The sequence below is a fragment of the Peromyscus eremicus genome, chromosome 1, assembly GCF_949786415.1.
Source record: "Peromyscus eremicus chromosome 1, PerEre_H2_v1, whole genome shotgun sequence".
NCBI classification, from domain to species: domain Eukaryota; kingdom Metazoa; phylum Chordata; class Mammalia; order Rodentia; family Cricetidae; genus Peromyscus; species Peromyscus eremicus.
Window position 1 is genome coordinate 160,481,071 of NC_081416.1, and position 25,814 is coordinate 160,506,884.

Sequence of the window (25,814 nt, forward strand, 5' to 3'; positions counted from 1 at the left end):
TCTGGTTCCTGCTTTGCAGAAGAAACTGCCAGATATTCTACAGGACACAGAGAGAAGCAACTAAGAAACTCTAGGCCTATAGGCTGAAGAAAGATGCCCAACATTTCAGAGGAACTTTGAATGACTATACAGGCAAGCAGCTGTCTCTGTCATTTCCAGAATTTTTAGAAGTTGCTTAAAATGGTACTTCCTATTTACTTAGGTAATATTATATCTTTCTGAGGTCTTTGATGTAGTTGAAGACTAGATAGTTATAATTTTCCTTGGCTATGATAAAAGATAAATTGGATATGAAACTTTAGACTCACAAATATAGGATAAATGATAGAATATTTTCTTTAATTTTGCCAAATACAAATAGACTAGATATTGTAACTGTAATTCTTGCTTGATAACAGTTCTATTATATGTAATTTTACTATGTTAACATTAAAATGTTTCTTTTTGATTACACAGAGAAGGGGAAATGCTGTGAGATATTACTTTTGTACACTGGTTTAATAAAATGCTGATTGGTCAATAGCAAGGCAGAAAGTATAGGTGGGGCAAGCAGATGAGGAGAATTCTGGGAGAAGAAAGGGTTGAGTCAGGAGTCACCAGCCAGACACAGAGGAAGCAAGATGAGAAGGCAGAACTGAGAAAAGGTACCAAGCCACATGGCAAAACAAAACTAAAAGAATTATGGGTTGATTTAAGTGTAAGAGCTTGTCAGTAATAAGTCTGAGCTAATGGTCATAGAGTTGATAATTAATATGTCTCTGTGTATTTATTTTGGTCTGAGTGGCTGCAGACCAGGTGGGACACAGGGAAGCCCCCAACTACACCTGGAGAAAACTAAATTATCACTTGCAAGTAGTTATCAACTGGAAATAGCTTCTGGGTTATGGATAGGGTTATGTGTCCAAATTTCTTTTCAGGTCTAGGACCCAGTTTGGTGTAGACTCATGCAGGCCCTGTGCATGCTGCCACAGTCCTTGTGAAATTCAATTGTACGTCAATCTTCTTGATTTAGAGAACCTGTACTCTTGGTTTTCTCCATCTATTCTGGGTCCCACACTCTATCTGCCTCCTCTTTCAAAACACCCCCTGAGGCCTGAGGGGAAAGATTTGATAGAGACATCTGTTCTAAGCTAAGCAATCTAAATTCTTTCACTCTGCATAGTGTCTGACTGTAGGTCTCTGCACCTTAACCTATTATCCACTGGAGAAAGTCCTCTTGATGACTGAGCAGTTAACTATGAGTATGTCATAGATATGCCGTAGATATATTTGAGTATGCCATACTCTGAGTATGTGGAATATCATTAGGCGGTTTTTCTTCTTATGTTTTGTTTCATTTGGAAAGGTGTTATTTGGTTTCATACTAGATCCCCGACCTATCTAGTCACAGGTTCTTGCTTATCCAACCAGTGTCCAGTATATGTTCTATATCATGGTGTGGGCCTTAAATCCAATAAGATATTGGTTGTTTACTCGCAAAAGATTTGTAGCACCATTGCACTAAGTATATTTTGTTGGCACAACACCATTGTAGATCAAGGGGTTCATGGCTGTGTTACTGTTTATGTTTCTCCTTCGGTAGAGTACCTCCTTGTACCAAAGATGCTAGACTATAGGTGTGAAGGCTGTATGTAGGCACTAGTTTGACTTCTCTGTGTTCATGTTCAATGAGTTGTTGGTGTTCTATTCAACAGTTGATGTCTTGCTGTCATTTTGTAGATAACAACCTATAGTCCTGGCAACAACCTCAGTTATTTGGAGATTCACAAAAACCCCTTTGGCCAGCAGCTCAATTAGATGTAACCCAATCCTGCTAATGAATGCTTCATTTGGTGACAAGAGATGTCCTGTTGGAGCTCTGTCTCCCCAGTATTTGGTGATTTCATGTACATCATCTGCATATATGTGTATATTTTAGGAATCTTTTTCTCTGTCAGATTTCTATACTACCCATTCAGATGGCTCTTAGTTTTAGCTGTCTCTCCATGTATTTCCTTCCTTGTCTTCTTCCCTTCTCCTCTCCATGATCCTCCACTTCCAGCTCCCCCTTATCTATCCATAATTGTTCTATTTTCCTTTCCTAGAGAGATCTACCTGTGCTCAGTTCTTTACTCTATAACAAACCTTGTGGTTATATGGATTTTTGCTTGGTTATGATTATGATTGCCTTAACAGCTAATATTTACGTATAAGCTAGTATATACCTTATTTGTCTTTCTAGGTGTGGTATACTTCACTAAAGATGAGGTATTTTTAAATAAATATTTTTATTTTATAATTTAACTTTATTTATCAGCCATGATTCCCCTGTCCTCCCTCCTCTCACGCCCCAACCTTACCCCCTCCAATCCACCTCCCATTCCCACCTCCTCCAAGGCAATGTCTCCACTGGGGAGTCAGCTCAGCCTGGTAGATTCAGTTGAGGCAAGTCCAGTCTCCTCCTCCCTGCACCAAGGCTGAGCAAAATGTCTCAGCATAGGCTCTAGGTTCCAAAAAGCCAGCTCCTTCACTGAGGACAGGTCCTGGTCCCACTGCCTGGGGGCCTCCTAAACAGTTCAAGTTCATCAACTGTCTCACTTATCCAGAGGACCTGGTCCAGTTTCATGGGGGCTCCTCAGCTATTGGTTCACAGTTTATGTGTTTCCACTAGTTTGGATATTTGTCCCTGTGCTTTATCCAATCATAGTCTTGATATCTCTTACTCATATAATCCCTCCTTTCTTTCACCAACTGGACTCCTGGAGCCCTACCTGGAGTAGTCTTGGCTGTGGTGACTCTTCACAGCAATAAAACAGTATCTAAGATGCTCACCAAGGACATCATCTGTGCATTTAAATACATTTTTATCTGTTGAAATGTGAAAATCATGTGTCAATAATAAATTACTTTATTAATGATCACTTGTGTGAAACACTTGACACTCTTCCTGAACTAAGGGTCTGGGACTAGAAATTGTCATATCTGGGTTATGTGCTTTCAGATTCTCAGATTGCAGCCATGTAAAGCTGCTCTAGTCTTCCTGCAGGTGTCCAACTGTCGCTTTTTTTTTTTTCAACTGTCCCTTTTTAAACATGGCTTCTGGGAATCCTATTGGCTTTCTTTCATCTGCTTTATGACATCATTCCTCCCTCAACCAATCAGCACCAGATTGAGTCTTGAGGTTGCCGTGTGTGACCAAATGTGCCTCAGTACTGAGCATCTTTGATCCTGCACAGACGTGATTTTTTTTGCTGCGAAACCTAACAACCCACTCTCTCATCCCTTTATCCAGATCCTACTCCTGTTTTGTCCCCATTCCTTTATCCAGATCCTACTCCTGTTTTGTCCCCATCCCTTTACCTAGATCCTACTCCTGTTTTGTCCCCATCCCTTTACCCAGATCCTACTCCTATTTTGTCCCCATCCCTCTATCCAGATCCTACTCCTGTTCTGTTCCTGACTTGAAGATGTCAGGTAGGAAAAGAAACTTTAATGTTTGTTTAATTGGACAGCTCACTAAATTGGGAAGCATCAAAACAATGTGGGATAGAGGGGAAAGTGGTGAACAAGAGGTTGGTGCCCTAACGTGGTCTCATCTTTGACATTCCCTAGGGTTGAGGTTTGGACAGAGTATTTCCTCATCCTCTCAGTGAATGTTCCTTCACCTTCCTTGGTGAGATAACAGGCTGGCAGGGCTCAGGGTTCTCTGAGGTATTGAGTGTTTAGGAGCAAGACATAGAGAAGAAAATCAAAGTTTCTGGGACTGTTTCAGCTGAAGCAGAGAGAGAGAGCTGGGTATGTAATGAGGAGAACTGAGGGCCAAGACACTTCCCTCCACACAGTTTCCCACAATGATACTTCACAGTTGGTGCTGGTCAACATTAGTGGTGAAATACAAGGGAACTCGAGAGTGTGTCTGGCAGTGTTCCATTCGCAGCTGAGATGAGCTGACCTTTTCTGGCTAGGCAGATGTCCCTCCCTCTTCTGTGTCCTCACATGTATCCTAAAGCAGTGGGGGCGAGGAAAGTCTGCTGTCCCTGCTAAAGCAGGACTGTTTGATACAGTGAACAACAGGAGCAGCTGTGCTCTCTCTGGCACCTGCACACTGGGACAATGACAGGCACCTTCCTGATAATAAAGGTCCTCACCCATGTTTTGTGCAGTTTCAGATAGCTGTACAACCCTGGCTCAGACTCAACACAAACTCCTAATGTGATTAGTCAGAGCATGGTGCCATACCCCTGCAATCTTGGCCCTTGGGAGACAGAGGCAGAAGAATCAAGGAGACCATGCCAGTCTCTAGCTGCACAGTGACTTTGGTGATAGCCCGGGTGTTAAAGACCATTCTTGAAGAAATAAAATAAAACCAATGGAGTTTTAAAAATCAGCATTCCCAATATTTGGAGTCTTCTGTCTAGTTAAAAGAGAACTAGAGAGGAGGAAGAAACACAGGGCAGGGAGGCTGAAGCTATTGGAAGAGCACTTTGGGGCTTTTTACAAAAAGGAACCGGCCACCTGGACCTGGAGATAGTCAAGAAAACAGAAAAATGCAGTGGTGGGGGATAAAATAGAATGGAGGAAAGGGAGAACATGGAACTTGGAGGTGTTAACCATGGTAACATAGGATTTATGGGACTGAGTGCTGAAGGGAGCCAAAAGACTTCATTGAATAATAAATTTCTCTGGTGATTGAGTAATTTGCTCAGCACAGGGCAAACAGAGATGGATTTAGTGAACATGTAGGTTAGTAGACCAGGAAGTAAACTGAGGCTGGAAAAATGTGTAACTAGGACAGCAAACTTGTCAGGAAAGAAACCTTTTGTGTTTGTTTTTTCTCTGCTGTTTTCTTGAATATTGGTGATGCTTAACAATTATGAAAATGAACTGGGTGGTGGTGCCTGCTTTTAATCCCAGCACTTGGGAGGTAGAGGCAGGTGGATCTCTGTGAGTTCGAGTCCAGCCTGCTCTACAGAGCGAGATTCAGTACAGGCACCAAAACTACACAGAGAAACCATGTCTCTAAAAAAAAAGAAAAAATATGAAAATAAGCATGCTATAGATATATCAAAACAATTCTGATTTGAGTGTCTGGGCTCATAGGTGAAATCTCAGCACCCAGGAGGCTGAAGCTGGAGGACTGATGCTGGTTGTTGGCAAATGTAGGATAAATGGTGAATCTCAAGCCAGCTTCAGTCACAAAGACAAACTTATTCCTGAAAAAAATAAGAAAATAGAATTCTTTCTGCACACACTGCTAGCTCAGTTAGAAAGGACTGAGAGAAAGTGCTGGGTCCTTTATTTCTCTGACCTCTGGAGAACACATGAATTGTCGAATGTGTGGCAGAGCCTATGAGCCTTTCGGATCAGCTTTCAAACTGAAGCTGCTTCTTCATCTTCACAGTCATTGTCTTCACTAGAGTACAGACTTGCAGATCATAAGGAATCATAGAAGTACAAAGAAAAGATAGGAACCCAACAAAACTCAGGTCTGCATCTCTAATTTATTTGCTCTTTTTTTCAAGAAGTCTTTGACTAGGGTACCAGTGTAGTTTTATGACATCACTCTACCTCTTAGCCCACCAGTACCTGAATGGTCTTTTGGTCTTTATGATGCTGACAAACTTAATTTTCCTCAGTGTCCAGTATCTCTGACCCTGGACATGTGGGTTTTTTGTTTCAGAATCCAGACAGTGTTTTTGTCTCTTTATCTGATTCTTATAACTGTGTTTTTATTATCTTCCCAACAATGTCTGGTAAGTAAAGAAATTGAAACATTTCTTTCATTCAATTTTCCCACACACTTTGAGAAGTCCAGAAAGTGTGGAATTATGGGTAGAATACTGAACTAGAAGCTGTTGTCCTAACTAGAATCTTATCCCTGATATATGTGGGGTTATGATTTTGGACAGAACATTTCCTCTCTCACTAAATGGTTCTTTACATTCCACAGTGGAATATCTGACAGACTGGGCTCTGGGCTCACTGAGGTGTTAAGTGTTTATGAGCTCAGTGTAGACAAAATACTCAAGTAGTTCCTGAGAGCATTTCCACAGAAGTAGGGAAAGAGCCAGGTGTGTAGATAGGCACACTCAGAGCCAAGATGTTCCACTGCAGCAGCATCAACCCTCCACTCAATTTTCCACGTTAGCATTTCCATGTTAGTGCTGTTGAGCAGTAGTGTTGGGATGTGAGAGGAACTGGTGGCCACATCTGCCACTCATGCATGAGTAGGGTTGCCTTGGAGGAGCTGGCTGGATAGGCAGCTGTGTCCTACCTAGAGATCAGTGAGCAACCCTCAGGACAGGACCTTCAGGGTAGAGAATTGGGACTGTCTAGGGCACATGAGCAACTGTGTCTCCTGCTGTGGTCCCCAAAGAAACTCTCTAAAAGTAGTTCAGGGACAGGACTGCTTATTCAGGAGTGTCCCCTGAGCACTTGGGAGCTGAGATAGCTGAGTAACCACTAATTCATGGCTAGCACCCTCTGTTGCATAACGAGTTCCTGGAGAGCATGCCATAAAAATAAATCCCTGTAGAGTTTTAAGGGAATCTTTTCTATTCATTGTACATTTTTTCTAACATATTTTTACTGATTATTTGGCAATGTTATATAATGCACCTGATCAAAATAGCTTCCCATTCCTTCCAAAGGCATTCTCCCACCCTGTGCCTGCCCAAAAGAAGAAAAAAAATACATAAATTCTAATTTGTGTTTTCCACGTAGTCATTGGAGCATGGTGAAAGTCTCATTGGCCAGCCCCTTTAAAATAACTGAGTCCTTCCCCACACTCAACAGCCACATCTCCTGCTGGAAGACATCAACTGAAAAGAGCTACATTTCAGCATCTTTATCACAATTTAAGGACTCTCTTCAGTGGTTTACTGTCTAGACTGCTTCCCTTTTTATTTGAAGGTGGGAAAAGGCTTCTGTGATAGGTTTCTCATTCTCAACTATGAGTCTACAGTCATTGTTACCACTGCAAAAGAAGCTTCCTTACCCGGAACAGCCAGTGGCAGCACAGCTCATTGACTTCCATATGGTTTCTGGTGGCAGCATGGTTTATGGACACCAACATGGCCTCCAGCTACAGCACAGTCTCTGGGGGCTTTTTGAGCTAACCCAATCCAGAAAATGAACCATTCTCCATCTCCATTAGTGTGAGCTTCAGGAGCTGTAGGTTCACTTATCTCTGGCCCATGTATGGAATCTGCTCTGCTATTCTTCTTTTTTTTTCAGTTTCATGAGACCACTTCTTAAAAGCATCTTCCCATATGACCTACCATATTTTAGTTGTTTTTGAGATTCTGTGCTCTCTCAGATTCATCCTCTGCTGCCCTATCTCCAATCTTACCCTCCTTGGGTCTCTCAGGCTCCTTAGAGCTGCTCCATGGGCCTGTGGATGCCAACAGCCACTGCCATCTTGAATTGATCTCCTTTGTAAACTCTTGAAAAAATTTATTTAATCCCAGTTTTTAAATTAAAATAGAATTCAGGTTGTAACTACTATCTCAGCCATGAAATTGCAGGATTAAAGCCTGTATCTCCATGGCCATCGTGGTCAGTGAGTTAGGAATACGTAAATTAGCATAAACTAATATTGATCATTGGAGAAGCAAAGTAGCTCCTTTCCTAACTACTTGTATCTGGTAACAGGTGATATTCTCACACCTTGGCTCACAGACCATCAGAGCTGTCCAGATATTAAAGGACCTTTCATTGCTGGAGCTCCAAAGAAGGTAAGTCTCATTGCTGCTGAAAAGATTGGTCATTTGTATGTAATCCTATGGAGCAAATGTAAAAGCCTGGTGCCCTTTTCTATGTTTAAATTAGTGAACCTCACTTTTTTTTCTCCCTGGTGGACATGTCTTACTTTGTCTTTCATCAGAAGTGTGATCACAGAAAGCAGGTCAATAGTGTGAGCAGTTTGTCTCTAGAATTCATTACACTTCTGCTCTCAAAGACACTGACAGCCAAGAAAGGTTCAAGAAAGGCTTGTGCAATGCTGTGGTCCACGGAGCTCACAGTTCCCAAAGGTTTTTTTGTTTTTCTGCTGCTTCTGAGCCTTAGTTCCTGGAATCTTTAAATAGCAGGAACTGAGTTTTCCTTGCTCATTGTCTCACAAAGGCTCTTGGAGACTTGAGTATCCTAAATGCTAATTAAATCACTTTGGGCACCCCATCACAAATCCTTTTGCTTCCAGCTGGGATTGCATTGTGGAAGGCATGAATAGGGTTTCCTCCAAGCTTGGGTGCTCTCTGATTGCCTTGGTAACATCAGGAGAAGCCCGTGTGGTAACTGTTGGGTTTATGCTTAAGCACAATCCTCTGATGTGTGCACAACCACTCATAGCTACATATGTCTTCTAGTGCGAATCTCACTGAATGTGTGTAAGGTCTGTTCCTTAGGTTAAATGCTAATCAAGAGCTCCTTCATATTGTTTTCAAAGGACACAGACATCCCTATTCCCAACTCTACCTCTTTACTACTGTAGTAAGAGGATCCCAGGCTGGGTTTGTTCATACATTTATTGAGCTGAATCACCAATGTGGTGTTTTATTTACTCTAATTTCATTAGGGAGATGTATGTGTGCGTGTGTGCGTGTGCACGTGTGCGTGTGCATGTTTGTGTGTTCTAGACTGCTAGAATGGCAGGATGGCAGGAGATGCATTTTGATGTTCCCCATCTTCTCTTTTTCTTAGATCAGGAGCACCATTCGCAGACATAACAATGCCACTCTTCTGACCCAAGAGCAGTTCCAACTTTTAAGCTCTCTGGAGAATATTTACATCAATAATAACATTCCCTGGAAATCTTACCTTGAACTGAAGACCTATCAGATAAAAGCAGAAGTCCTGCTAAATCAAGGCCTCACAGAGGAAGCACTTGTGATGTATCACAAATTTTCAACGTGAGAACCTGCAGTTTTCCACCTCCTTTCCCATGACTGATCCCTCACTCATCCTATCCTCCTCTTCATGCTTCTTACCCTTGCTGACCATATGGAACTTGAAAAAGTCATCTTTTAATCAGATGACAGATTTCTCTGGCAGATCTGACACATGCTTTTCCTTACTGTTCAAAGACATGAGGACCAAAGTTGGTGGTATCCCATATAAGGGACTGCATGAGTAGGAGAGTTCTTGAGCTTGTGTCCACAGGGCCCAGCTTTTAGACAAAAGAGTTGACAGATGAACAGGATGTGTCTGCACTGGTGAGTGTTTTGAGTGCTCTATCTCTACCCAGGCAGCCAGTCGTAGGCTTATTGCTGTGTGTGGCAGAGCCAGATTCCTCTTCTCTACATCCTGTAGCCTATTGATTGGTATAGCAAAGAGGTTAGCCTTTCCTGTAGCTACACAGCCACCAGAGGACTGGGCTGTGGACCACCTAGTGTTGGAGTGGCTCAGCACAGTCCCTGAGCTGTTCACCATACTTGGGTAGGCAGAATAAGATTGCAGAGCTGTCCCCAGGGAATGACTCCTATAGTCTTAATGACAAGAACATTGTGTGTTTGAGGAAGGGAATGATGGTAAAGGTCTCACCAGTCATATTTAGCCCTGAGATCACCAGAGTAGGTCAGCTCAGGCACTCTCTCGACCATTTCCAGTAGTCTATAGTGGAGGCATCTTTGTGGATTTCTGGGAACTCTCTAGCACTCTGCTTCTTCCTATTCCCACGGGGTCTTTATTTATCATGGTATCTTTTTCCTTCTTCTCCCACTGTGTTTCTGATCCAGCTGGGACCTCCTGCTCCCTTAAGCTCTCTTTCCCCTGACCCTTGATCTCCATTACCGCCCCCCCCATCCCCAGTTTGCTCATGTAGATCTCATCCATTTCTCTGTCGTTGGGTGATCCCTGTGTCTTTCTTCGGGTCCTCTTTACTAGGTAGCCTCCCTGGAGTTGTCAGTTGCAGTCTGGTTATCCTTTGCTTTACATCTAGTATCCACTTATGAGTACATACCAGGTTTGTCTTTCTGAGTCTGGGTTACCTCACTCAGTATGATGTTTTCTAGTTCCATCCATTTGCCTGCAAGTCTCATGATGTCATTGTTTTTCTCTTCTGAGTAGTACTCCATTGTGTATATGTACCACATTTTATTTATCCATTCTTCAGTTGAAGGGCATCTAGGTTGTTTCCACATTCTGGCTATTACAAATCATGCTGCTTTGAACATAGATGAGCATGTGTCCTTGTGGTATGATGGAGCATTCCTTGGGTATATGCCCAGGAGTGCTATAGCTGGGTCTTGAGGGAGGTTGATTGCCAATTTTAAAGAAAGCGCCATAACGATTTCCAAAGTGGCTGTACCAGTTTGCATTCCCACCAACAGTGTAGGAGTGTTCCCTTTTCTCCACATCCTCTCCAACATAAGCTGTCTTTAGTGTTTTTGATCTTAGCCATTCTGACGGGTGTAAGATGGATATCTCAGAGGCATTTTGATTTGCATTTCCCTGATGATTAAGAATGTTGAGCAGTTCCTTAAATGTCTTTCAGCCATTTGAGCTTCTTCTATTGAGAATTCTCTGTTTAGCTCTATAGCCCATTTTTTAATTGGACTGTTGGTTATTTTGATATCTAATTTCTTGAGTTCTTTATATGTTCTGGATATCAGCCCTCTGTCAGATGTGGGGTTGGTGAAGACCTTTTCCCATTCTGTAGGCTGTTGTTTTGTCTTGTTGACCATGTCCTTTGCCCTACAAAAGCTTCTCAGTTTCAAGAGGTCCCATTGATTAATTGTTTCTCTCAGTGTCTGTGCTACTGGTGTTATATTTAGGAAGTGATCTCCAGTGCCAATGCGTTTGAGACTACCTACTTTCTTCTTTCAGTTTCAGAGTAACTGGATATATGTTGAGGTCTTTGATCCACTTGGACTTAAGTTTTGTGCACGTTGACAGATATGGATCTATTTGCAGTCTTCTACATGTTGACATCTAGTTATGCCAGTACGATTTGTTGAAGATGGTTTCTTTTTTTCCACTGTACTGTTTTGGCTTCTTTATTGAAAATCATATGTTCATAGGAGTGTGGATTAATGTCAGGGTCTTCAGTTCAGTTCCATGGTCCACATGTTTTTATGACAGTATCAAGCTGTTTTTATTATTTTAGCTGTATAGTAGAGCTTGAAGTGAGGGATTGTGATGCCTCTAGAGGTTGTTTTATACTTCTTGATAGCTGATGTTTGCTGAATGTACCAGTAGATAGAAGAGTGAAGACTTTTCTCTCTCCAGGCACTGGGAGATAAGGGGATGTGGGATTTCAGGGTGTGCCTTTACTCACTCCATGAACTTCTCAAACCCTGAATTTCTTCAGGGCCTCATTTTGATACTTGTAACTTTTTGTCCATCTTAGTCACTCTGCTCTATTCCTTTAGACTCTTTATGGAGAAACTCAGAAAAGGCCCGAATAAGTGTCTTTCAGCTCGAATAAGATCCAAAATCAACAAGGTGAGTCTTCATTGTCTATGTGACTGATCTAAAATCTCCAGAACAGCAGTGAACTACTTAGAAAAAAGCAACAGATCATGACCCTGGGTATGATGGGAGCTGATGCTGCCTCAGCATAGCAGTACAGAGGAGAGGGATGGCAGGAAATGGGGTTCAAGTCATGTATGAGATACTGATGCCTCTCCCCACTTGTTTTCTTATTCTCTTTTCTGACATTAGAACTGTTGTAATTCTTCATTTCTGTTTTGTATTGCAGACTATAAATAACATTTTTGAAAAATTTGAGAGCCTTAAATTCACACTCCGAAGAAATCATACTAAGGAGTATGAAGGCTACCTAGATAAGGTCAGTGTGTGAGCATGGAGGAAGGAGGATTGTGTGTCACCTGCTCAGCCTGTGTCCTGGGGTTGTGTTGTGTTGTTGTTTCAGTGAGTCTGTGATGCAATGGATAGGCTCCACACTCAATTGAACACACATGCACTTTATCCAGGTGAACCAACACACACACACACACACACACACACACACACACACACACACACACAAAGTGCAGTAGGACTCTGAGAATATTGAGACTTGGTTGTTACTGAAGAAGGCTATACAGGAACTGACTAAGGTGGTGGTGGCTGTTCTCCATAGAACTGCTACTCCATGAGCCCTAAGCTGAGATGTCAGACCTAAACAGACCTATACTTTGAAAATCTTTTTTGCTGGTAAGGCTTTTTCTTCTGGGATTTGAAGATGTAACCTAAATCTGTTTTTCTTTCTGTAGATGAAAAGAAAAGAGGAAGAGGCAAAAAACAAGGCGTTCCGGAAGCATAGAAAATATCATGGACAAAACTCCCGAGACGTCCCCAAATTCAGCTCTCTTCTACAAAGACTTATGAGTCGTGGAAAGGTGGGCCCCAGCCTGACACCAACATCTACAAAGTCTGAAGAGCCTTCAGGAGGAAGCACACCTGTGAAACAAACAGTGGTGTGTGGCCCACAGGAAGCCATCGAGGAGATAACCCCCACCCCTTCAGCAGACACTCCTGGGGAGACTAAGGTGGTGAAAAGCCCAGGTGAGTCACCACAGGTCCATGACTTGGAAATGACTTGTGTATAAGTGTTTCCCATTGCATCTGGGTCAGCCACACAAAACTGAGACTGCAGCTCTCCAGTAAAGTAAGGCAGTACTGGTGCACAGGTGTCCGAGGTCTAGAGCACTGAGCAACACAGAGAACGTCCCTTCCCCTTGTCCATGTCCTCAGCCGTTTGCTTCCATGGATCCACTTTGCTGTGGTAACAGAACCTCCTGTGATGAGTGTTGTCTCGTTCCTTCCTGCCATCTAACTGTCTTGTCAAAATAACCTTTAACTTAGTTTACTCAGATAAGTTTCCTCAAAACTTGCTTGAGTTCAGATCCTCATCTTTTCTGAGCTCTGTAGAGATTTGAAGAAGCACATTAAGAAAATACTAAATCATTTTCCATCATAAGAAATGGTTACTTTATGAAACTTGGACTCTCAGATAATTTTAGGACATAATGGAGAGATGTAAAGGCAACAGAATTTCAGGTGCATGAGATTATGTTTTCAGCATTTGGTAGACTCTCACAAAAAATCCTCAAGTAGGGCCAGAGATGTTGACTCTGTGGGTGAAGCGCTAGCAGTGACAGTGTCCAAACTTGAGATGGAATCTCCAGAAAGCACGTGACAGTGAGGTGTGGTTGGCCACCTCTACATTCAAGGTTCTTTTCAGGTGAGATGGGACAGGGAGACAGGAGAAGACCTGGTTTCTTACAGCACAGCTAGCTGGGCAGACACAGAAGCACAGAAGAGATTCTGTTGGACCAAAGGGGCCAGGGAAGATCAGCACTCCAGGCAGTCAGTTCACATCTGCAGATATGCTGAAGCACCTGTGCATCCTTGCTCACACATCAGCATGGACATTCTGAAAAACAAACACAGATCACGGACATGTGCAAACACACTCACAGTTCATACAGAAAGGATTTTAAAGGGAAAATACACAAATATTTCTGAAAAAAAGTTCTCAAGTATCTCATCTCATTTGGTTTATGTTGTTTGTTTCATTTGTAACATCTATTTTTACAGCCTGAATAGACTTGACTTGAGATCCTGCCACCTCAGCAGGCAAATGGTGAAATTCCAAGTGTGCATCACCAAAGCTGACTTTTCAGATGTTTCTAAAGTATTGGTTGATTCTTGTCTTGCCTTGCAAGAGTCAAAAATCTCTTCTTGAGTGAGGAGGAGCTGTAAGCCAATTTTTAGTACTCTGTCTCAGTTAGGCACAGGTGAGAGAGTCGGCCTTTGCCAGAATTGAGCCTGTGCACTAAGCAATCCACACATTTCCAGATGTAAGAGTTAGCCTTTCCCAGCTGTGAGCCTGTGCACTCAGCAATCTACACATCTGTGTAATGTAATGAAAAAGCAAGAGTAAGCTGCTCAATAGGAACCTATTGGACTGGAGAATAATCAGGAAAGGGATGACTGGTTCCAGCTAAGTGGAGCCATCTGTCCTTGGAACTTTGCTGAGCTAAGTGCACCATTTTCACTCACATTTGGATTTGAGGCTGCGACTTCTCTAGGCGGTGTGTGCCATGGGTGACCCTGTAGTTCCAGGGTCTCAAGGGTTTCCTCCATCCCTACGACATACCCTATTAGGGACAGTCTGTGATAGTATGACCTTGAGAAAATCTTTGTATGCTTTCATGCAACTGCAACCTCTTGAAATCTGGTGGGGTTTATTGTGGCCTCAAAACTCTTGGGGAAAATGGTCTGCATGACTGAGCATGCTCACAACAGGCTTTCCTCAAGTGGAAGTTCTGGAATACTTGTAGTTTGGCTCAGTCTAAGTCTGAAAGGTACAGACAATGGAAGCCAATTTTGTGAAACTCAGTCTCAAAACCCATGAGGACCCAGGGAAAACTAAGTCCAGACCTGAGAGTCCAGTGGCCAGCAGACCTGGAGATCTGAACCACAGATAAAGAAGACATGTCTGTCCCAGGAGGGACTCAGCAGAAGTTTATATTTTCTCTGCCTGTTTGTCCTGTTTAGTCTTCATGTTACCCACCAGAGTTGAGAGGGCCCTTTGCTCACTGAGTCTGTGAACCCACACAGAAATTTCTTTGCAACCAACTCATGGTCACACCCAGAAATATGTTGTTCCATCCACTTAAGCTGACAGTAAAGACCATGCTCACAGCTACCACTCAGCTGTGGCCAGAGCTTGGAGAAAAAACTCCCTGCCTATTTTGTGGTTCCATCATGGAGAGAGGGGCTGCTGTAGAGAATACCAATGACTTTGTGTTTTTCCTCCAGGCTACCAGACTGAGTTCTGCTCAGGGACACCAGGCCCTGTAACCTCAGATTTCTTTCTCTTTTCCATTGCAGTTCCGAATTCCAAAGGCCTCCGCCCTGTGATCCTTCCAAAAGACTTATGGGATAGGTTCCTGCTTTCTGCGAAGAACAACACAAAAAAAGGAGTGGAAACATGCGGAGTCTTATGTGGTACCCTGGTAAAGATAGGAAAGCTCCTTGTTCTGAGACTGTTTCTTCGCCCTTGGCTTCCTATGACTCCCAGAAAACATATCCAGGGGCTGTGTCTATACTTATCACTCCACAGAAGGAACCATGGATGACAAGGCCTGGCCACCTTGAATTTGATGATTTTGCAATTGGTTGCTTTTCAGAGTCCCTTGAATTGAATAATTTGCTTCAGTGCTATAGCTAGAAATTTTCACTCTAGTGGTGCCTAGTGCCTGTAACCCCAGTCATTGGCAAACTGAGGCTGGAGGCTTCCTACAAGTTCAAACCTGGCTCACATACAGAGTGAGACATTGAAGTAAAAGCAGGCAGGTTGTCAGGCAGAATGTCAGGTATGAGACATGGAGACAGGCACATTGACTACTTCTAAAAGGAGGAGGACTCAGTTCCTTTTGTAGCCTGGTCTGACCACCTACTCTGTGGTAAGCCTTGGAATATAAATTAAACACTTCAAGACCCTCAATCAGACCTATTGCCTGCTGCAGGGAAGACTCTAGTCTCAGGATGTGCTAGGAGGGACATGTCAGGTTCATCTTATCCTCTGTGCCTTCATACAGTTCCCAGCAAAGCACTGGAGCAGTTAAGGTGGAGAAACACTGAGGTGAGGGAGAAGGATGAGAGTCGTTCACTGGGGTGGGGGCTTCACTTACTTGTGTTATGAGAGAGTGGGTTGACAGTGCCAGGGAATTGTAACAAGTTGTTTTCTCTTGGCAGGAAAAGGAAGAATACCACATCAGTCATGTTATAATCCCTGTGCAGAAGGGAACGTCTAATTACTGTTGTATGGAGAACGAGGAGGAACTCCTTTTTGTTCAAGAAGAGCTGGGGCTTCTCACCTTAGGTTGGATTCATGTAAGCAAACTGACCTCCCTGTGGCAGCTCCTCTTCTAAACACACTGCCTATTTCTTTCTCATCACAAAGTCAATCCATTCCAGATCATCTGTCTCTGAGCACATGCAGTCACTAGTGTTTCAGCGTTGAGTCAAAGGCACGTTTCCTGGTGTATTTCCAGCTCTTCTAATTTTATCTCTTACTCAAAGTAATTCTTCAAAGTTCCAATACTTTGTGAATAGATGAATAATGGTAGCTTTCCTAGGATGTATGAGAACATGGTGTAGAGACCATGTCCCTAAAAGCTGTATGACTGGACGTATTTTAACGTCAAGATAATTCATTCTAATGATTGCATTTTGTCTTTATGGAGAAGCACTTGCTTTGTGCACACCAAAAGAGCACCTTCATGCAAGATTTTCAGGTAGTTGGCCATGCTGTGCAGGCTTGTGGTGATCTTGAAGGAAATAGAGTTCCTTCCCTAGAGAGTTCTTCTGAATGATTCTCTCATTTTCATGGCTTCAAACTCACAGAACATGCAGTTTCTCTTAGAATGGGACAGGTGTAAGCCACAATCAGTTGGTTATTTCTAGGTTTTGCGAGATCACAAGTACTTTTGTACTCACAGCTTGGGAATTGCTGATATGTGAGGCAGTTTCCTGTATCTTTATGCTCCAGTTACATAAATTCTTACTGCTTTGCCTAACAATAATATAGCATGGCAGATGGAAATTTGTCCTTTTGTGCCTGGAGATCACACAGAAAATGAGCACCAGTTTTGATGAGGCAGAGTCCATTCTACTTTTCAGGAGATAAATATAGGGCACTGTGGGTTTCATGGAAAGAGGAGTCCCACTTGAGGTGACTTATAATGACTTACAAAGAAGCCCAAGGAGAGCTTCCTGGGGAAGTGGTCCTGCATCAGTGAGCAGTCTTGTCCGTTGGGATTTGTGGTTGATATTAGGAAAGGATGGCAGATTTGTGTTGACATGACCCTTCAGAGCCATGCTCTCCATTGTCGGGTGAGGGCAGAAAGAACAGACCTGTTTTTGAGTAAAGGGAGAACTCTTTGGGTGTTCTGGGCAGAACAATGATGTGATCAAAGCCAGATACAGAAGGTAAAATGAAGGAATTGCAAGGCTGGTAACAGTGGGGAGGTCAGTTAACGTTTGGGAGCTGGTGACTTCCAATGACGATGAGAGGGTGATGGTCATGTGCACAGGAATGTGGGATTTCAGGGATCCAGGGGCTGAGGAATAGAGGTTGTCCAGTCTGTGACAGGGCAGGCTTGGAGTGGGACCCATGGGGATGGCAGTTATCATAAGCATTAGTAGGGCATCTAGAGGAAGATGGACTTTGGAAGTGGGGTTCAGTCCTACCTTGTGGAATTTAAGGCACTTGTGAGATATCACATCTATGGAGCCTTTGCTGGCAGTTGGATGGAGGTTTGGGGAAGCCCAGTGAAGGTAGGAGAGGAATCTGTGTGGCTTCTGAATGGAGGTGGTCCAGAAAACCTGGTAAATAAGGAGTGTTGACAGCAAGAGAAGTGATTGGCTGACAGCTGAGGAGGAGATCTAATGAGGAGAGCGGGAACACAGTGCGGGATGACAGAGATACAGGCTGCAGGAGAAATGGTTATGGGGTTCACAGAAGATGCACAGCAGGGACAGTGGGGGAATGAGTTCAGTATGTGACCCAGGGACAGGCTCCAACAGAAGAGGATCAGCTCATTGAGAATGGTGGCTAATGACTTTTACGCCTTGGTTGGTAGAGACTGCAAGGTTTAAAGAAGCCATGGAAAGCTTGTTGTACGGCACAGTCCTGGAAGCCTAGCCTTCAGGAAGGTGGGCCTGCTGGATGGTGACTTTGGCACCAACCTGTGCTACACAGGCAGACCATAGCTTGAAAACAAAGTCATCTGATGAAATTACTGCTATTGTGGAGCTTGTCAGGACTGCCATATTGAGGATCACATCTATCTAGGCCAAGATTCTAGGCGAAAGGGAGAGAGATGAGGCTGCTTTTTGCAGAGTTGGGTTAACAGAGTACGGACATGTACAAGAATTGGGAAATGGTTTCATCATGATTTTGTCTAGTTATTTTTTGTTTCCTTCACTTTAGTTTTTTCTTTGACTTTTAGTTTTACAAGTGCTTGACATTTTAAAATATAGCTTACTTGTAGTGTACATATATGAACAGCAGAGTTTAATGACTCCTTGAGGAAAGAGGAATTTGCTGAGAGCCTGGTCCATCTTTCCAAATTCCTTCCTCTGAGACTGATCCCCCTCTTGCTCTAACTGTCTCTACTTTGATCTCTATAGAGTTAATCTCCTAAGTGTGCCCCCTCCCTGCTATCAGTACTTCATATTTGCTTATGTCCTGAAATGCAATGGATAGATACATGACTTTCACATCTGGCTTTCTTGGCTTAACATCTGCAAGGTTCCTCCCCATTCTGGCATGCAGTTGTTTGATGTGTGTTTACACCTGGTGAGCAAGTGAAGGAGGGGAGGGAAGGGAAGGAAAGAGGGGTAAGATAATGTGGCAGTAGTGTTTACAGCACCACACCCGAAGGGCAGAAGGGTCTCCTCTTAACAGGGAGAAATCACATAGGGAGGTCTCAGAGGCAGGTTTGAAGGCTTGGAGCTGAAGACCCTGAGAGTCTGTTGAACTGATGTTTGAAGTAGTCATGGGAACTCTGAGGGAGATGGAATCAGAGTCTGCTGTTAGCAGGAGGGAAGCAGAGGTAAGTTAGATGCTGAAGGACAAAACTTGGTTACTCTTTAGGCAGTCAGTATAACTAGGCTTGGATGAATAAAGGGATCTTGTCCTCAGTGAATGACCAGCTTAGGACCTTTATGGATCAGGAAGACAAAAGAGATAATTCCTTCTTCCTTCTCCACCTAGTAGACCAGAGTGTTTTCCTGGCGTGATTTCGGGATTCATGGTGGGAACCAGTTGTTGAAGCTCCTCAGGACTGCTTTCCTTTGTGGATCAGGCATGGGGCTCACTGGGAATTCTTGGCTTCTTTTGTCTTCTCAGACCCATCCAACCCAGACAGCCTTCTTGTCGAGTGTGGATTTACACACTCATTTTTGCTACCAGAAGATGCTCCCAGAATCCATTGCAGTGGTGTGTGCACCCAAATATAAACAGTGAGTATGTAGGATTCAGGTCTGGATGGTACAAGATCAAAATGCTCCATGGCTCAGAACACTGTGAAAATGAATATCCAGAGTGTCTTAAGTGATTGCTATGAAAGCCTCCCTTTAAGGTGCATATTCTAATTAAAACCAGCTGCTCTTAAAAGATGTGCTGACACCATTGCTGGGCTCCATCTTCAAGAAGTGACTTCAAGAGCCAGAGGTTAAAGAAATTCCACACTGGACACTGCATACGAGTGTCATCTCTTATCATTCCCAATGTCATGTTAATCTGAGTTTCTCGGCAGAGCTAATGTTGAGAAAGCAATGAATCATCTTGTTTTGTTTTGTAATAAATTTTTGTACACTGGATATTGTCTCACAGGGGCTATTGGACCCTGGTTTCAGCACACCCCCAACTTGCTACTCAAAATGATTGCCCTAACAGACCTAACTTTTTGTTTGATTCTTCTTCCTTCTCATTTCTACTGTTGAGTTCCTTTGCATCATTAGGCCAAGAAAGGGATCCAGAGAGAGTGAGACAGAGAGGGCGGTACACGTACAGGGGTAAAAAGAAGGGGAGGAAGGAGGAGGAGGACAAGAAAAGGATGAGGAGGAGAAGAAAGAGAGGGGGAGGGAGGGTGGTTGAGACTATGACAAAGAAGACAAGGTCTAACAGGACAATGACAATGATGACTAGGAATAGGAGAAGGAGTTCCACATGGTCTATGAGGGAGGAAGAGTTGTGCAGAGAAGAGGAGAGACAGGAAGAGAGGAGGGGAGAAGGGTAGAAAGGTGAAGAGAAAGGGGAGGAGGAAGAGGAGGAAAAGAAAGGAAAAGAAGGGGGACAAGAGGAAAGATGGAGAGGAGAGAGAAGAAAGAGACGGGGGATATCTGCTCGACTGTAATTTTACTTTTTCTCATTTCAGAGTTGGAATTTTTACTTTAACATCTTATGGATTAAAAGAAATAGCATTCTGTCCCCAGAGAGGATTTCATTCTCATAATCAGGACTCAGCTCTCTTCTGTGTATGTATCTGTGTACAAGAAATCAAGGCCATATTCCCAGCCAGGACATAGAGCTGATGTGATTGAACATCTTTTTGATCCTCATGGAAGATCAACCTCATCACTCACCTTCCTAGAAATCCATAATAACCATGTATCTAGGAAGCAGTGGGCTGTGGATATCAGTTTCTTATATTTGCAACCTGGTCATTTACTGTCTTTGAGGGTGCTGGCCATCTGGACCATTTTTCCTGATAACTGGGGATACTAATACTATGTACTTTACAGGCTGCTGAGAGGATAAAGGAAGAGGGACTGGGGTGGACTTAGGGGCAGAGTGTGTCCTCAGCATGCTTGATACCTTGGATTCCATCCCCAGTAACATGGGGAAAAGAAATAACCCACAAAGTATGGAATCCATTAGCTTATTCAAGGCTTATTACTTATTCATTTGTTCTTCATCAATGTCAGTTACTAGGTTTCAGAGGGTGATCAGAATGCCAAAGAAAAAGCCATGTAAGATAGATAAATTAAGCATATTTCATTCTGAAGTTTTGTGCTCACCTGCCTAGGGAGGTGGTTTTTTTCTCCCAGTTTGTATCTGTGATAACAACACACTTAGTGTGATCAGGCCTCAGGGCCTCAGATCAGCCTCAGATCAATGAGATTCTGGCACTTTACTTTACATTAACCTGGACTTTTTCATCCACTTTGATTCAGAAGGAATGCAACAACATAGTGAAAAGACCAGAACCCAGTCCTATAAAATATATAAGATTGAGGGATACAGCACAGAGATTGAAGGAAGGCTAAGATACTGAGATCAGAGTGCTAATTCCAAGTGGTAGAACTCTGTATGTGTTTTCTATGTATCATACTGAACGCGTGTGTGTATTTATATATAGTTTGCATCATACTCCTGATCCTAACAGTAAAATAAGACCTAATGAAACTTCAGCTTTCTTTAAAAAGTATATATATATATATATATATATATATATATATATATATATATATATACTTTTATTTCATTATTTTTATTTCTTTAACTTCATTGTGTAGTCTTTTAAAAGTAGACCCTGTTTTGAGTTTTGAGTTTAATTCTCTTTCTATTTGCATTTTCACATGAGTTTAGTGCCTGTGTGGTTAGAAGAAGTTGGCAGATGCCCTAGATCTGGAGTCAAGCCATTGCTCACTGCCCACTTCCCTGCAAGAGCAGTGGGTGTTGTTAAACACTGTACCATATACTCCAGTCCCTGTTTTCTAGTCTCATGGATCAAACCAGGTTTTCAGTTGAATGTGGGGAAGATCTTTCTAAAAAAGATCTGTTAAAAAATAGATAGCTCTATCTTGGAATACAAAATGATTAGGTGCTAGAATTTTGAAAGATGTTGCACAAGTAAAAACAAAAAATGTCTAAAACACCAGTTCTCAAGTTCCCAATTGGCAAGACCTCCTCCAAACCCGACCATGGTGAAGCACACCTGTAGCGCCAGCACTTAGACAGCTGCCGCAGGAGATCACAAGTTTGAGGCCAGCTGAGGCTACATAGCCAGGCTTTCAGATTGGTAAATCCTTATGACTTTGTATGCCAAGTGTGAGTATCTCCTCAAGGACTATTAGGTCCCCTTTACCATCTGATTGACATCATGATTCCAATACTGCACTGAACTTCCTGGTCCCTTTTAATAAAGGAATGTTTCACAAGTGACTCTGGAAAATAGATGCAAAGATACACGGGGAGACACTGAATCCGACCATGTGGAGAACTTGGTAGGAGTGTTGGGTGCCAGATCTTTTGACATTGCTTCTATTGACATCAGGATTTCAGTGCTAGGATGAGAACTATGTAACTTCAGTGAGCTTCTCCAATCAGAGGCTTATTGCTTGGGATGTGGCTCAGTTGGGAGAGTGCTCCTGTTTCAAGCACCAGGCCCTGGACTCATTTCCCAGAACTACTGAAATCTGCCATGGTGGTGTTTGCCTATAATCCAGCACTTTGGAGCTAGTGGCAAGAGAGTAATTTCAGGATCCCTCTGGCATACCTAGGTTACATGTTCTAGACTGGGTCACATGAAGCTCTCTTTTGGTATAATATAAAAGGTATAAGCTGTTTCAAAACAGGAGTTGTCCATGCCTTAACCACATTTCCTTTTCTCCAATTGCAGGACTGCAGTCACGTCACCATCCAAAACAGCCTGCTGACTGTCACAGATTTGCGATGAGTTAGATCCCACACACCTACATCAGTGGGAGCGTGTGTGTGTGTGTGTGTGTGTGTGTGTGTGTGTGTGTGTGTGTGTATTGTGCATGTGTATTTTGTGTATATGTGAGTGAATGTAGGATGGTGTATGTGTATATGTATATGTGTTCAACCTATGTTGTGTATGTTACATCTGTTTCATGTATGTTACATCTTTGTCATTTATGTTCACTGGTGTGTATGAATGGCACACTGTACTCATTCACAGAGCCCAGAGGAAGACACTGATGTGTGCTCTATTAATGAATTAGAATAGTATATCAGTCATTCATAATGACTAGAAATTGATTTTATTATATAGTTTACTTGTTATTAGTTTTAGATGATATTTTCTGGCCAGGATCCAGTATAGGAATAAGGGCCCAATGCACGCACTTGCTGGCTTGCCTCACCTGCCACAGGGAGCCTAGAGGACAGGTTGTAATACCAATGCTCACTAACCAACTGAAGAAAAATGAAGGTCTCTGTGGTGGTATTTTACTTGTACTGAAATGTGATTTTAATTGTATGTTAATAAATAAAGTTGCCTGGGGGTCAGAGTTTTAGAGCCATAGCAAGTGCGTGGCGGTGGTGGCGTACTCCTTTAAGGACCTGGAGGGTGGTACATACAGGCAGTGACAAGGCAGTCACGTGTTTAGTTTACAACCAATGAGAAGGCAGAACATCTAGACTGTTTAAAGACATACACACAGGAAGTAGGCTCCTTTTTTTGGAGAGCTCTCTTGGCTGAAGCAGGATAGCTGAAGCAGGAAGGGTAAGGCTCTTAGTTCTGACCTCTTGGCTTTCTTCTCTGAATCGGCTCTGTGTTTCTTATTTAATAAGACGGTTGGTTACATCTACATTTGGCGCCCAACGTGACAAGAATCCATTAAAACCGCTTAACTTGGCTTGGCTGCAGGTCCGGGTTCCTGCCAGGGCGGCCGGCAGGTCTGGTTTCCCGCCAGGGCGGCCGGCTCCCTAGCCCGGGCCCAGGTCGGCTTGGCCTCAGGCTGGACTAACCTTGAGCTACTTGCTTAAAGCCAGTGCTACAAACAACTCAGGCCTGCCCTGCCGAACAGGGCCCCTGCCTGTAAAACCAATGCACGTGGTTGGAGCTTAAGGTAGCCAGAGCCAAGGCTTGACTAGGCTCAAGCGGGAACACGTGGCTGGATTCAAGCTCTTAGGCAGAACGTGTGGCTACGCTTGCTTGCTCTCTCTCTCTCTCTCTCTCTCTCTCTCTCTCTCTCTCTCTCCCTGGACTCACACCTCGGACACTAGGTGGCTGTTTGAAATTCCCTCGGATTGGTACTGTTCTACAAGGACTTGGTAAGTCACTTAACATATCAGATATTTTAAAGGAAACTATTTAAAAGAAAAAATTTTTTTCCACATTAAAAAAAATGGGTTTTCTGTGTACATTGGAAGAAAATTGGGCTTTGTTTGCAATTTTAGACAGTCTGACAATGGAACAGCTATATGAGAAGATTAATGTTGATCGAATTATGCATTTTATTACTATGTTTATCCTCATTTTACTATTTAAAAAGATAGTCAATTTAAGTGCCAGGATGACAGCTTTAGAAAAACCTATTAAACCTGTAAAAACTCAGACAGAAGAAACTAACAGTGAAGCTGCTTCAAGATTGGATCATAGGGTTACAGAAAGAAAGCCTGTTTTCACACAGTCACCCTTAGTTTGTCCAGTAACCGTACAGCAGTCGCCTGATCAAATGACTACACAAAATATTTGGGCTCCAATTGAAATGATAGATTTACGAAGGTTTAAGGAGGCAATAGTATCTTATGGTATGCATTCCCCATATGTAAATCAAATGTTAAACTCTTGGTCAACATATAATAGGATTGTACCACAGGACTGGCTGTTCTTGAACCCAGTCAAAGGCTTCAGTGGCTAACTTGGTTCAAGGACGAAGCTAAAAATAGAAAAGCAGTGGAGGGATAAAGGAATACAAGTCTGCCAGGATCAGCTTATTGGAGAAGGTCAATATGCTTCAGCACAAACACAATGTTTATATGATGTCCAAACCCTAATTTTATGTCGAACAGCAGCCTTGAATGCATGGGACAGAGTTGAGGAACCAGGAAAAAAAACTGAGTCATTTACAAAGGTTGTACAAGGCCCAAAAGAATCTTTCACAGATTTTTTACAAAGACTGGCTTCAGCAGTAAAGAGAATGGTCCCGGATTCAGAAGCTAGTAAGATAATAATTGAATCTTTGGCCTTTGAGAATGCGAATGCAGCATGCAAAACAATAATCAGGCTGTTAAAGGCAAGATCTGCACCTTTGGAAGATTGGATTAGAGATACGGTTAATGTTGAAGCTCATGAGCATGATGATACGTGGGTAGGAGAAGCAATTTCAAAAGGTTTGAGGAATGTTAGATGTTTTGGATGTGGAAAACAAGGACATTTGAAAAGGGACTGTAAACAGGTCATTCCTAGAAACAATGTTTCTTCAAGGAACAATGGCAACAGAATGCCCCTTCCTTCTGGAGTATGCAGAAGGTGTGGTAAGGGAAAACACTGGACCAACGAATGGAGATCAACAAGGGACAGACAGGGTAATCCTTTGCCTCAGTCTTTGGGAAACTCCCAGAGGGGCCTCAGGCAGGCCCCAATAGCAAATCCAGTTCAAACCTTTCCTGCAGTCGTAGAGGAAACCCCTACCCAGAGCAATTAAATAACCAAATGCCTATTGGAATAAGTCATGCTGGTCAGGATGATGAAACAGAGAGAATAGAAAATTCAGGAGTAAATATAAAGAAAAATTTTTGGCAAACTTTTATTAATGAACAAAGACCAAAATTATCGATAAAAATAAATGGTGTTTTGTTGTCTGGTCTGGTAGACACAGGTGCGGACATTACCATAATTGCACCAGAATTTTGGCATCCAACTTGGCCTCTTCAGGAGGTAAATGTTCAACTGTTAGGAATTGGGACATTATCTCAGGTGAAACAGAGTGCAAGATGGCTCGAGTGTATAGGTCCAGAAGGACAGAGAGGAAAATTGAAACCATATGTAGCTAACATAGCTATGAACTTGTGGGGTCGACACTTGTTGCAACAATGGAATATTCAGATTAACATCCCTCCAATCTCAGAAACAAATCATAAATTAGCACATGTTTCTGAGAGAAATATTAGAAGGCATTATTCTGAGTGGTCACCAGCCATCCATATTATACAAGAACAGGGCACAACAACTGATGATCTTCAAAAGACACCAACACCTCTACCTTTAAAATGGTGAACAGACAAGCCTGTATGGGTCCAGCAATGGCCTTTAACAACAGAGAAACTCCAGGCTTTAGAAGAGCTGGTAGAAGAACAGTTAAATGCTCAGCATATTGAGGAATCAACCAGCCCTTGGAATTCTCCTGTATTTGTTATTAAAAAGAAATCTGGTAAATGGAGAATGGTAACAGACCTTAGAGCAATTAACAAAGTAATTCAGCCAATGGGCTCTCTACAATCTGGAATTCCTCTGCCTACTCTGTTACCAAAAGGATGGCCTCTCATAGTTATTGATTTAAAAGACTGTTTCTTTTCAATACCGTTACAAGAAAAAGACAGAGAAAGATTTGCTTTCACA

General features: G+C 42.7%; 1 protein-coding gene across 4 annotated transcripts in view; it reads left to right on the plus strand.

The window, feature by feature from the left end:
• LOC131922375 (STAM-binding protein-like) overlaps positions 1-25,814 on the plus strand; it is a 28,549-nt gene continuing 2,735 nt past the window's right edge. The window contains exons 1-11 of one of the 4 annotated variants that reach the window (XM_059277172.1): positions 1-202; positions 7,633-7,715; positions 8,680-8,888; positions 11,349-11,421; positions 11,678-11,767; positions 12,195-12,486; positions 14,821-14,945; positions 15,688-15,825; positions 18,848-18,960; positions 19,878-19,977; positions 22,125-23,014. In XM_059277172.1, the coding sequence (XP_059133155.1) occupies positions 181-202; positions 7,633-7,715; positions 8,680-8,888; positions 11,349-11,421; positions 11,678-11,767; positions 12,195-12,486; positions 14,821-14,945; positions 15,688-15,825; positions 18,848-18,960; positions 19,878-19,977; positions 22,125-22,181 (1,302 nt within the window). In that variant the 5' untranslated portion in view covers positions 1-180 and the 3' untranslated portion in view covers positions 22,182-23,014. Of the gene's footprint in view, positions 203-3,201; positions 3,454-5,659; positions 5,733-7,632; positions 7,716-8,679; positions 8,889-11,348; positions 11,422-11,677; positions 11,768-12,194; positions 12,487-14,820; positions 14,946-15,687; positions 15,826-18,847; positions 18,961-19,877; positions 19,978-22,124; positions 23,015-25,814 lie in introns of those variants that run through there. The other 3 variants (XM_059277183.1, XM_059277164.1, XM_059277177.1) reach the window with 3 other exon arrangements.